We start from the raw sequence: 14,172 nt of genomic DNA on the forward strand, positions 1-14,172 counted from the left end.
CTCGTTTTGGAAGTAGAAGTCTCTTTGTCTCTTAATAAGCTGCCATCTTCTACCCTTCTCTCCCTTTAGCCCTACAGTGTCTTCAATAATTAATATAGAAAAGTGTTTATAAGCAAAGTGTTCGATTAGATTTTTACAAATACTTGGACACCAGGCCTGCTCCATGATAAATCATAGGTGACCATGCTTTTCTATCCAGCCTTAATAGTTGTAAATAGTTAATGAAATGTAGTTCTTTTTTTACCTGGAAAGTGTTGCAAAGATGTGCTGTATGCTATAACTTTGACATGCTGTTCAGGAAAAATTTGCAATAAAGTGACTATGAGATCTTTTTTTCTTGCTCCATATATGCTTGTTTTTTCATCATCTTCAACACTCCAGTATATAAAATAGTCATCTACTGTCAGGCTAGTAATTGTGAAATTTGCTATGAAAGTAATGAAATACAGTCATTGTAAAATAATACATGAAAACAACCGTACTATAGGTTTAAAGTTTATCATAAAGACAGAATAAAATATTTAGGTATTCAGTGATTTTAAATCCCCCATACTGTCACAGGGATGTAGAAAAAGAGCACCAAAACCCAATAAAAAAGCTGCATTTTTTATTACTAGGCTTTGTGTTTGCACATCCTTAATGAAATTTGGGTTGCCATAAGGGAAGTACAGCTCATAATTCTATGGGGGACTTAGGAGTTCAAAATCCAGACTTTAAAAGCTTGTCTAAACTGTCAGAAAACTGGGCTGTGGAGGGGGCAGAAGCGGCTGGCTCAGCCTCTCAGCAGTGCGCTGAGAGGCTGAGCCAGCTGCCGGTCAGGCATCTGGGTGGATCCCGACATTTAAGTTGGGATCTCTCCGGAGTCTGGGCCGGCAGAGTGACATTAGTCAACAGCAGACTTTAGCCCACTGTCGGCTAAATACGGGTCACAGGAGTCCAGAATGAAGTGCACTCCGGTGACCTACAAGGGAAGTAGTAGGGCCAAAACAGCTTTTGCTTCCCTCCCTACTTCTCCTAAAGCTAGACTAAAGTTCTGCTATTATACGCTGTGAACAGGCAGGAATTTTTATGCAGAAGAATCAATGTCCCTTGTGCAATAAAACATACCCTGCCCAGTGCCCACCAATGAAGATAGCTGAAGCCCAGCACACAGGAGAAGATGATGGCAAGGGAGCATTGGGAAGGTTAGTATATCTTATTTTCAGTTTTTTTCACACTTGACTAAATTTCTAATACTTAACAAATGCTCATATAGCGTTAGAATAGGGGTTAGATGTGCGTTAATGAGCTTTAGTGTCTGCATTAGACTGGCGTTTTACAAGCGTTAATGACGAGTTAAAAATGCTCCTTAAACACCCTATGGGCAGTTTGGAAGCATTTGATGAGCATTAATGCATGTTAAAACCGCTCTACAAATGCCTATTCCATTTTACAGGTAATACAGTAAACTAACCTTAAAGCCCTGCAACCGTACCGCAACTGCCTGCCAGAGCATTTGTGAAGTGTTACCATAGACTTGAATGGGAAGCATTAAAAGGCTTCAAACGTCTGACTCGACATGTGCCTTCAATTTTGAAGTTTTAATAATGTTGAGGAACACTGTGCTGTCCGTTGTATTATGTGCATAGACGTTTGAGGGGCATATTTAACACCTCTCAAAGGCTGCTTTTAATGCCAGTGTGAACTTAGCCTATGTTCCACTTTAAAGATCACTTAGTTTTAGTGTTATTAAGATCAACATGTAACACTAAAAATAATGGATTTGTTTAATATTATCACAGCCATTTATTTACCTTAATATTATGACAAAAGTACAACATTTTTTTATCCAACAACAGTCATATTTGAAGATCAGCTCAAATGTAGAATGCTATACCTAACAGACTGTATACTTCTATAGTTTATCTTTTAAAAATCAATGCATGAAAACATTGTAAAGGGCATTATGTGAACATTTTAGTAAACAGAAAAAATATAAAACACAATAAAAAAATAAGACTTATGTGGACAAATGTTTAGGTGGAGACTAAGAACTAGGAATGACTGTGAGCAGCATTTTAACGTAACACAGATACTTAGGGTAATATGTAACATACAGTACATGTCCCCTTTGCTTACAAAAGAACGAGAAAATAAACATAATTCAGGAAAATTGTAAGGGCAATTATATAGCGGTTTTATTAATATGAGGCAACATATGAAGTAGTTATATTGCATTGCTGTGTAGAGGACACCTAAAATAAATGTACAGGCTAAAACATAAAGTCCAGCCTTAGTCTGTATTCAAAGGGAAATTTTGTGGATCTTGGTCAATTTGATTTGACTTTTCATCAGTGAATTTTTTTTTTTTTAAAGTTTAGTTAAAACGTTTATATGTTGCGTATATAAATAAATACATTTTTTTTTTATATATATATGTAAACCTGGTGTAGCAGGTGCTCATTTCTGTGCGCGTGAGCAAAGATATGGACATACCAATGAGCATAGGTCTGCCTAGCCTCATTTCTGGATTGTCTCTTATGTCTGCAACTGATTCATGTTATCAACCCCGGCCTGGATTTTTGATCAAGATTCTGCCTGCTCATTTTGTACTTCCTTGCCAGCACGTTGCTGACCCCTACCTGTCTTTAACCTGGATTTTGATTGTGATTCTGTACCTACCTGCCAATCAGCCATTACCAAACTTGGCTTGTGACCTGTCTACAGGCTTCCATTTATCAAACCTCAACACCTCCAATTTCAAGGTTGCTGAACCAACCCCCTGGCACATGCTCCCTTCCACCGCCCTAGCTGGCCCTGTCTCCACTACCAGGGGGGTTTGGATAGGAATGTTGTATATATGTTATACAGTGCACTGTATATGTTTTATATTTTGTAAATGTTTGTATAGTGCCTTCATTTTCTATTTAAATGTTTACCAGAAAAGGTATGCCGATTCCAGGAAAGCTTGGAAATATAATGCAGGGAGTATGTCAGACCTCTACAGAAAGACCACAGAACAAATGTCCCACTGTGCAACTGCTAGCAGGGGAAAAGCTCTTCTACTCAAACTGTAACTGCTTTAGACAGAAAATCAACTGTTATGCCGCGTACACATGGTCGTTTTTCGTGATGAAATAAAACAACATTTTTAAAAACGTCATTTAAAATGATCGTGTGTGGGCTTCACATCGTTTTTTGTCTTCTACAAAAAAAAAATTCGAACATGCTTCATTTTTTTATGTCGTTTTTCAAAATTTAGCTTTTTGTGTCATAAAAAATGCTTGTGTGTGGGCTAAAACGACATTTAAAACAACATTTTAAACCCGCGCATGCTCAGAAGTAAGTTATGAGACGCGAGCTTGAATGGAACAGAGTGCCGTCGTACGTGTTGTACGTAACCGCGCTTTGCAAGAGCATTTTCAGAAAACTATGGTGTGTGGGCAACGTCGTTTTTTATGATGAAGTTAGAAAAACTTTGTTTTTTTTTCATGATGAAAAAAACGTTTTATTTCAACAAAAAAAACGACCGTGTGTATGCGGCATAAGACATTATACACCTTTTGTTTTCATGCACCTGGAATGTATTTAGCTGATTTTCCCTGAAGATTTAATTGGGATTCAAATGATAAATTAAGTTAATTGGCAGTTTAACAGTTTTCCCTAAATTAGCAATAGAGTGTGTGTGACCACATGACCTGGTGAATTTACAATGCTAGCTCCACGGTGGTAAGGGTGGATATCAATAGTTAATTGTATTCCATAAAATAATAAGGAATTCAGTACTACTAGAGAAATCAATAGTAATGAATACTCACCAGACATAAGCGGTACGTTAATCACATTCCAACAATGACATCCATCCATGTCGGAGGCCCAGATATTTGTTTCATTCCACAAGAACAATATCAGTGAGCCGCTGGTATTTGTTGTATCCAAAGTCATTAATTTCAAGCTCTTGATATAACAATCACAACCAGTTGCTCTAGCAACATCTTTCTGATCATATTGTCCCAAAACATATACTATTGTGGTGTTTAAAATATCATAATATGATATGCCACTACCCGTTTCCCAGTGTTCTATCCAGTACAAGCGGCTGAAAAAAATTAGAACCAACATACAGTCAATAATATTGTTTCATGTAACTGGCTGTAAATCACAGCTTACTATGGAATCATTTTTATTATTTACCAGTATGTATTCATGGCAAAGCTTATGAATAAGAAAAAAATAATACATCTGAGTAGAACAACGATAAAATAAATCTGGATGTTCTGGTAGATCATCAAAGAATGCAAAGCAAAGCTGCAACAAGCAAGATACTTTCTTGTAAAAAAAAAAAAATGAAAATAAGTATAAAGAAGTACAGTATAAGTATAAAAAAAAGACAATCTTTCCCCTGTAAACAGCATTAGTAGGACCTTCCCTGAAATATTCTATCTAGTTTTGGCCATCCGTTCACAAAAAGGATGTTGCAAGACTGTAGAAAGTGCAGAAAATACCTACTAAATTAATGAGGGGCATGAAGAACCCCAGTTATAAGGATGATATTCGATTTCAGGTCAAATGTGAGATTCTTTTTGGGAGATAGGATGTAGAAAAGAGGCCCTTGTCCCTCAATGCATTGACAAATTGGCATGCAAGGGAGGAAAGGCTTCCCCTGCCCCCTTACAAGTTCCCCCAATGTTGAAAGGCACATCGCCTGGTATGGTATACAGTAGGAAGAAGGTGCATGCTTTTTACCCTCCCTTTCCTGGTCACCCAGGCTGTATGCCTGGAAAAAAGGTTTGGTTAAAATATTAATGGGAACCTAATTAAATTTTTTTTTTAAATGACACTTGGAGTACATCGTACTGTTCCATAATACCACAGCCAGCTTTTAGGCATCCCTCATATTAAAGCATTTTATTTTAAGGATTTGTGTATTTTCAATTTATTTTTTTTAAACCGTATGCTCTTCTTTCAATAATAGCTTTCCTATTAGCTTTTAAAATGGCGAGAAAAATAGGATTTTTTAATACAGCTTACCTGTAAAATCCTTTTCTTGGAAATATATCACGGGACACAGAGCCTTAATTACTTAATGGGTTATGTAGTCACCACAGGTGATTGGACACTGGCAAACTCAATTAAAATGTAGTTCCTCCCCTATATAACCCCTCCCAAATGGAGAGTACCTCAGTTTTGTAGCAAAGCAATAAGTGTTCCACGTTAACTTCGAAGAGGGGTGGGAGCTCTGTGTGCCATGATGTATTTCCAAGAAAAGGATTTTACAGGTAAGCTGTATTAAAAAATTCTATTTTCTTGATCATATATCACGGGACACAGAGCCTTAATTACTTAATGGGACGTCCCATAGCAATGCTAAAATTAGAGGGGAGGGAGACACAGATCAGAATAAGACCACTATCGAGCCAGAGGATTTATACTGCTGCCTGCAGCACACTAGGCCCGAAGGCGGCATTCTCGTAACCCCTTACATCTACCTGATAGAATTTGGCAAATGTATGGACCGAAAAAGTAGCAGCCTTACAGATCTGAGCCATGGAGGCCTGGTGATGCACTGCCCATGAAGCACCAACTGCTCTAGTCGAGTGTGCTTTTATCTGAAAAGGAAGGATCTTATTTTCTAAACCATAGGCCTGAATAATGATGAATCTGAATCTTGACGCTGCCTGGCCCTTCTTCGGGCCTTGTGGTAGAATGATCAGACAACCAGTCTTCCTTATCTGAACCTTAGCTTGCAGATAAACCCTTACCGCTCTTACAACATCTAGAAAGTGTAGACTCTCTTCCTCCGTAGACTGCGGATTTGGAAAAAAGACGGTAGGACTATATCTTGGTTCAGATGAAAACCTGAAACCACCTTAGTTAAGAAATTCAGGTGAGACCGTAGCACCACACTGTCTTCATGAATAATCATATACGGTTCTTTACACGAAAGAGCCGCCAATTCCGATACCCTTCTAGCCGAGGATATGGCTACAAGAAAAAAAATGTTTCTGTGCCAATAGACTTGTATAGGTTGGTGTAGGTAGAAGGTAGCTTCTGTAAAACAGACAATACCAAATTCAAATCCCATGGGCACATGGGAGACTTAATCAGCGGATTTAACTGCAGTGCACCCTGAACAAAGGCCCTAACTAGGGAATGAGAAGCAAGCGGTTTCTGAAAGAATACAGACAAAGCCGAGATTTGGCCCTTGATAGTGCTCAAGGCCAACCTCATATCTAAGCCCAACTGAAGAAAGGCAAGAATCCTATAAATGGCAAATTTCCCTGGATGCCACTTTCTGGTTTCACACCAGGAAACATATGCCTTTCAGATTCTATAGTAGATGAGCCTGGAGGCTGGCTTCCTAACACTAACCAGGGTGGATAGAACTGGTCCCGAGAGCCCACGTTCCTTCTTTGTAAGGCAGGATGGAATATTGGACCCTATGATAATAGGTCTGGGCGTAATGGAAGAATCCAAGGTCTTCCTACTGCTATCCTTATGACTTTTGTGTACCAGGGTCTCCTGGGCCAAGCCAGGGGCAACCAAAATTACAGATTTTCCTTCCTTCTTGACCCTCTGAAGGAATCGTAGGAGGAGCGGTACTGGGGGGAACGCATAAATCAGGGAGCCTGATTTCTTTGTAAGAAATCAGCATACAAAGTTCAATACGTCTTAAACTTTGTATGCTGATTTCTTATATACTGACTATGTATGGGTTTGATTTGTTGCGCATCTGCCTGTAAACCAATCAGCTCTGTCTGAGCTATACTTATTGTCCCTTATCTAAGATGGCCCCCATAGAGCCTGATGAAGAGGCACGCATGCCTCGAACGCGCGCACCCCCCTGTGACCTAACCCGGAAGTGACGCTCCGCCGCCTGCGCTCCACGGTTGCGTTCCACCACTCTGTCTCACCGCGTCCCTGTATCTCTCTGTCCAACCAGCGCAGGATGTCACCTAGGGACACTTACAGACGCCGATGCCTTGACCAGTGGAGGAATCGCACAGTGTCTCCCCCTGTAGTGGGAGTCGAGAGCATCCATCCATCCATCCCAGGATCAGAATATCAGCGGAGTCCACCTACCCCGGAGGTCAGCCACGGATGACATCCTATTGTGATATGCCTTTGTTCCCTGCAGTCTTGTGAGTAGTACCCTCATATGAATTGTCCTGTTCTTGTGTAAATAAACTTAATACTACGCTTAGAGGGCGCCGCTTTTTGTTTTCTTGTACTGTATCAGAATTGCTTCTTCTCGTCAGCTGGCAGTCCCCTCTGCATAAGTACAACTTTTCTACCAGTCATATGAACTTGATCCAATGGACTGAATATTTTCATATAATCTGTTTTATATACAAGCAAAAACGTGTCTTTTTCCCCCTTTCCCAGATCCAGTTCTTGTCATTACTTTTTCTTTTTCATTATCCATACTTCGTTTGGAGAGCGCTTGATTTACCTGTTTGTTTTTTGTAATACATTTTTATTGCCAGGGTTTTGTCTTGGGCCTATTGTTGCACAGTTTGGTAATGATGCAGACATACATATTTTAGAAGGTTTTTCCATGGTGCTGGTGAAGTTGGTACAGACAGAGGTTGTGAAAAAAATGGTAGTAAAAAAAGGCCTTCTATGAACCACCCCCACTGCGCTGGAGATAAATGAATAATAGTGAAGTGTAGCTGCTGTTAATAACGAAAATATATATGTGACAAATGATACCTATAATGACACCTGAATGTGTAGTATGTCAATATGAGTGAACAAAACAGCGCATGTAATGAAATCTTAATCACATTAAACAGTTTAAATAAATAAATAAATAAATAAATCTAGTGATGCCACCTTAATGTGAAAAGAATCAGTGCTACAGCAATGAGAAAAGCTGCACAAAAAAATAAACAAAACAATATATAAAGTCTATGAATCCATAAAATTGGTGAGTCCAAATGAAAATGTGTTCAGTAAGTGATCTTATCACAAAAAAAATCTTCTAAAATTCTTCCACCACACCACAAGTGTTGAGAGTGAATCCTCCACCCTTATAGACTGCGCACTCACCGCAACAATTTGCCTCACACTCTCGTGTTTTGGCAAAATGAGTATGTTAGGATCCCTAGGGACAAACAGGTAGGTCTCCGTTTCCAGGTAGTGCGTTCCAGGGAGGTTATTCACATGGATAAAGGAAAAGAGTGCACAATAGTGTGATATAGTAAAAGCAACTTTAATAACACATCTTATGCAAAACCTCCAAAATAACCACTCACAAACAAACTTGAAAATCAAGCAGTGAATAAATCCAAACGTAAGTCAAGGTGATGAACAAAAAACTTCTCCAGATATGACAGTGGTCACGGCGGACCATACAACAGCCCAAGCACATACTCACGACCCTTATGGTGTAATGGAGTAAAGATGCAAATTCTGAGATGCCTGTCCTGGCTAAACAAGTTCCATAGCCAAACCAATTCAGGGTAGACTTGTAAAGTGACTTAGTTGCCAATTTCCGACATGTTTCGTCGTATAGACTTAACCCCCCTGACGGTAAACCCGAGCGTGACTCGGGGTTGGTTTTTCATGTTAGGATCGGTAAACCCGAGTCACGCTCGGGCTGGACGGGCTTACCTTTCGCTGGATCCACAGGCTTGGTTTACTTACCTTGTCCCTGGATCCAGCGATGCCACCCCGCTGTGTGAGCGAGTGGGACCTCCTCGCTCGATTCACAGTCTCCCCCGTGTGCCGCCGAAAAATTAAGAAAAGTAAACAAACACTTTACATACAGTATACTGTAATTTTATAGATTACAGTACTGTATGTAAAAAATACACACACCCTTGTCCCTAGTGGTCTGCCCAGTGCCCTGCATGTACTTTTATATAATAAAAAATGTCATTTCTGCCTAAAAACTGTAGATTGTCCAAAAGTGTCCCTTTATGTCAAAAATGGTTTTAGAGCAGCTAGAAAACAGCGATAATAAATTATAATCACTTGCAGAAATGTGCGATAGCGATTTGCGGCGAAATTCGTCATAAAAAAAATAAAATAATGACAGCAACAATTCTGCAACTGCAAATTTCAGTGATTTTGAGTTGATTACATTATTGAATAATTTTTATTATAATTATATTATTATTTGTTATAATAATTTATAATTATTTATTATATTATAATTTATAATTTTGTTTTAAAAAAAAAAAATCATACCCGGGATGCCTACAAGACTCTTGCTTGGTCAGATTTAAGTGAGTTATTTCTAAAAATTACAGGCCTACAGTATAAAACGCCAATTTCCTTGCAAAATAATTGTACCGCTTTTGGTACGTAATTCCAGACAGAATCATACCGCCAGGGAGGTTAATCATGGAAGTCAGAGGTTGGTACGCAGGTACAGGGCTCGTGCTCTCTTGAGAAAGAAAAAAGGAGCGCATGCTCTGAAAAACACACAATTTCCTCTCAGTGATCCATTTTCCGGGGGGCGCTGCCTGTCATGCTGCACTCCAACCATTGCAGACTTGCGGACTGCCATCTTTGCTGATGGCTCTCCAATGCCATCTTTGCTCCGGAACACCTGCAATTCTCCTGTGGCACACTAGTGTGCAGACAGTTTGAGAAAGGGCCCTTTCACATGGGCTTTCAGATAAGTCCGCCTGTCAGTTTTTCAGGTGGACCTGATCGGACAATTCATTCAGCCCTATTGAGTGGTGTGATGTCAGCGGTGACATGTCCGCTGACATCCGCCAATATCCATGAAATCCAGATGGATGAGAACCCTTTTTCCCATCCGTATAGAGATTCGGATGGGAAAGGCAGTCCATTTTCATCTGATCTCCATAGAGGACAGCAGGGCTCTGACAAGTCTGTCTCAGCACAGTGAGCGGAGACGGACCTGTCATCCGCCTGCTCAGCAGGGATCAGCGGATTGATCCCTGCTGAGAAAAGCGGAGTCCATACACGGACAAGCCTTTGTGAAAGAACCCTAACACTGCTTTAAAGGATCAGGTAGAAATGTTGTCCCTACTGAAGCAAACTGGACCTCAATTAGCTTGCCTTCCTCTGTATCCACTGCAGGTTGAGGTTTCAGAGGATACAGGTGTTTGGTTCAATTATGTCTTTTGGTTAAACTTTATGGAAATGTGTTTTTTTTTTTATCCTCACTGTGTAACTATATAACTTATAAAAGATCAAAGAAAGCAATAAAATGATACAAACTGAACAGGAAAAAGGTAATAAGAAAAACTATTTACCTAAGCAGAGGGTAAACCGCTATGGCATCTATGGTCAGGTTGGATAATTTCAGAGATGTGTCAATGGGTTTGAGATTTTTCTTCTCATGCTCCAGGTCAAGAAAGAAGAACTCAGTACCATTCTGTGCAGAATGTACAGTTACATATATACGTCTTGCTATCCAGTCTGCTGCCATGCTTCGAGCGCCTGAGAAACGTTCATCTTCCAATAACTAAAAATAAGGCCTTTAGTAAGTATAGAAAACTACAATATATAAAATGCAGTCTCTTTGAAACCAAAATCACTTTTTATTTGCCTACAAACTCTTAGTTAACAAAAGCTAAATTATTATTGGCTGCTACAGAAAATTGCATATTTCATATTATAAAATCAACACCATTGTACCAGCTACATTTCCTGAATTATCAATTCGCTTGAAAACCTTTTCATAAAAATCTGTTTAAAATGGATTCACAATTCAAAGAGCAAATTTTTTTTTTATATATTGTCCATGATGCATCATTCTAATTTTATTGGGTTCACATTTTGCTTTCTCTTTATTTTGGTTGTGCTGCAAAACTAACAAAAAAAATTGAATGAACATCCTGTTTCTATTAACCACTTTAAAGCATGACATGTTAGTTATCTGATTTACTATAATATCATCTTTTATATTTTAGCCCAAAAATTGGGTATTATACTGTGTGTACCAAAATGAAGAAGCATATGGGGCACATTTAGACAGCAGCATTGTTAATCTGGTGGAGGGTACCGCTAAGCCTGTTAAGCCCCATACACACAGGCCGAATGTTGGGTGACATCAGGCAGTTCAATAAAAAAAACAGCAGACATTCTGCCCTTGTGTATGACAGCCAGTCCAACAGAAGCCTTCCTCTTGGTCAGCTTCTATCAGATGTGCATGCTGGAAACCAGCAGCCGACCGACTCCGGATTAGTGCTCTCAGCCAATGGCAGGGCTGAACAAAAAAAAAAACTGGCAGCTCAGGAGCTGCAGTTGTACTAAAAATCCGATGTTAGTACAGTGATCTCCCCTACTGTTCTATTGTGTTTTGACAGGGGGACGGCCCCCCACCAGAACACTCGATCAGTGCTCTCAGCCATAGGCTGAAATCGCTGATTGGGAGACAGTCTGCCAAACTTACTCGGTTTTCTGTCGGACCCGCTACAGTACATATGGGCCAAATGTCGGCCAGCTTCTTTTGAAGCGGCCAATGCCACCCAACATTCGGCCCATATGTACTAGGCTTAACATAGGGACTTGCAGAAACCAAAAGATGCCAATGGTCCCTCAGTATATCTAACTTTAGCTAGTTTTCAGCTTCACTTTAATTTAAAAAAGTAAAAACAAGTACCAGAAGTGTAGAATGGCTTTTAGTATCTCCCAAAAAGATTGCATCATTAAGCAGAAAATAAAGACCTCCATCAAGGGCTATGTAGGAAGCCAACTTTATATTCTCCTCTGTAGTAATATTCCACAGAATATCATTTCTGTCCAGATCATTGAAAGAGATTTGTTTAGAAGAGATACCAATAAGAGTCGGAGCAGGGTGAATATCTGTGGAAAGAAATAATAGCATAAACAACACAGGGTGCTAATAAGCAGGACTTTTTGTACAATTCACTGACATAAATTTGTAAAATAAAAAAGATAATTGTGAGACTCAAGGCACCAAAATGACTGCCCTAATCTAACTAAATAAACGATATAAAGTTTATAAAGGGCTGAATAGATAGTTTTATGGTGAACTTTCTTAACAAACTCTTTGTTTTAGCTTTATGTAGAAGCATTTTCATTGCTTATGCATATGTGTTGGGAATGTGTTAGCTTGCACCTTTTCCAGTTCAGATTTGCTAAATGTTTTTAATCTATTTTCAGGCATTTTTGCCTTATTTCATTGAAATATAGCACAAAGAGCCATACATGGACTTTCGGATCATAAGGCAGTATTCCCGAGTCTGGCTCGGGGTAAGATTTCATTACCGAGCCAGACTCCGGATCGCCTCGCAGCAGCCACAGGCAAAGTTACTTACCTTGTCCCTGGATCCTGCAATGCATCCCCGCTGTGTGAGCGAGCGGCGTCCTTGCTCGATTCACACAGTGTCCCTGTGTGCCGCCGATCTCCGTTCCCTGCGACGTTATGACGCACGGGGGCGGAGAACGGCGCCAAATTCAAAAAAGTAAATAAACACATTACATACAGTATACTGTAATCTTACAGATTACTGTATACTGTAATCTGTAATCTTACAGATTACAGTACTGTATGTAAAAAAAAAACACACACCCTCTGTCCCTAGTGGTCTGCCCAGTGCCCTACATGTACTTTTGTAGAAATAAAAACTGTTCTTTCTGCCTGCAAACTGTAGATTGTCCATAGCAACCAAAAAGTGTCCCTTTACGTCAAAAGTGATTTTAGAGCAGCTAGAAAACAGCGATAATAAATTATAATCACTTGCAGAATTGTGCGATAGCAGCGACAATTCTGCAACTGAGCAAATTTCAGTGTTTTTGAGTTGATTACATTATTGAATAATTTTTATTATAATTATATTATTATTTGTTATAATTATTTATAGTTATTTATTATATTATAATTTATGATTTTGTTTTTCAAACTTTATCATACCCGGATGTCTACCAGACTCCTGTTTGGACAGATTTAAGTGAGTTATTCCTAAGGATTACAGGCCTACAATGTAAAACACCAAATTTCCTTGCAAAATAATGGTACCACTTTCAGCACCTAAAACCAGAAAGAATCAAACCTCCAGGGAGGTTATGTACACAATGAGGTTAATTTACTAAAGCTGGAAAGCACAAAATCAGGCTCACTTCTGCATAGAAATCAATGAGCTTCCAGGTTTTATTACCAAAACTTAAATGAACAAGCTGGGGTTAGAAGCTCATTGGTTTCTATGCAGAAGTGAGCCTGATATTGCACTTTCCAGCTTTAGTAAATAAACCCCATTGTGTACTTAAAAGTAGGGTATGCCTGTACTACACTTTGATTTTGGGGAAGGATGCAGTGAAAGGAAAGGAAATATTTGATTCTGGTCCCTTGTGCAAATGTTATTGTACTGCTGGTCTTTCAACATGATTGAACATAAAAGGCAATCGCAGCATTCGCCATTATTCACCAACATAAGTGAACTCCTTTAGTAAATCACCCATAAAACACTTCCTTTTCGCCAATGTTTAACTGATCAACTGTATTATATTTTGCATAATACCTGAGATAAGCGCTTCTGCCATATTAGAAAATGGCCCAGGTCCAACAGAAGTATAAGCTTGCACCTAGAAGATAAAATATGAGAATTAAAAATATTTTATGTTTAATAGTCTAGATATTTTATAGTTCAAGCTTTACTATACTATGGCAGGAAATTGAGTAAAACAAGCAAACCTGTGCTGACAAAAAAATGTATTGCCATGGCTATCCACTCCTAAAAATGCTATCATGCTGATCTACTTGCTTTCATACTTGCCGAGTTCCATAGTTAGACCCCCTTTTACACTAAGGCGCTTTGCAGACGCTATAACATTAAAAATAGCACCTGCAAAGCGCCCTGAAAGAGCCGCTGCTGTCTCTCCAATGTGAAAGCCCAGAGGGCACTGGATAGGTGCGCTAGCAGGACAGTAAAAAAAATGTCCTGCTAGCAGCATCTTTGGAGCGGTGAAGGAGTGGTGTGTGAACCACTCCTCCACTGCTCCTGCTCATTAAAATGAATGGGCACCGCAGCTATACTGCTAGCAAAGTGCTGCTGCAGCAACACTTTGCAGTGGTTTTAACCCTTTCTTGGCCACTAACGGGGCCTGCTAGCGTCTTGAAATTGACGGTAAAGTGACGCTAAAAATGGTGGCGCTTTACTGCAGACGCACCCACCGCCCCAGTGTGAAAGGGGCCTTAGTCAGGTTGAAAAAAGACACAAAAAAATCCATCATACAATCAAATATACA

At 39.5% G+C, this 14,172-nt stretch overlaps 1 protein-coding gene across 2 annotated transcripts in view; it reads right to left on the reverse strand.

Moving 5' to 3' along the window:
- ROS1 (ROS proto-oncogene 1, receptor tyrosine kinase) overlaps positions 1-14,172 on the reverse strand; it is a 192,350-nt gene that overhangs the window by 69,525 nt on the left and 108,653 nt on the right. For both annotated transcript variants that reach the window (XM_040350299.1, XM_040350297.1), the window contains 5 exons: positions 13,446-13,509; positions 11,567-11,769; positions 10,215-10,426; positions 3,798-4,078; positions 245-427 (listed from right to left, as the gene is read on the reverse strand). In XM_040350299.1, the coding sequence (XP_040206233.1) occupies positions 245-427; positions 3,798-4,078; positions 10,215-10,426; positions 11,567-11,769; positions 13,446-13,509 (943 nt within the window). The remainder of the gene's footprint in view (positions 1-244; positions 428-3,797; positions 4,079-10,214; positions 10,427-11,566; positions 11,770-13,445; positions 13,510-14,172) is intronic.

Source organism: Rana temporaria, chromosome 4, assembly GCF_905171775.1.
Source record: "Rana temporaria chromosome 4, aRanTem1.1, whole genome shotgun sequence".
Lineage (NCBI taxonomy): Eukaryota > Metazoa > Chordata > Amphibia > Anura > Ranidae > Rana > Rana temporaria.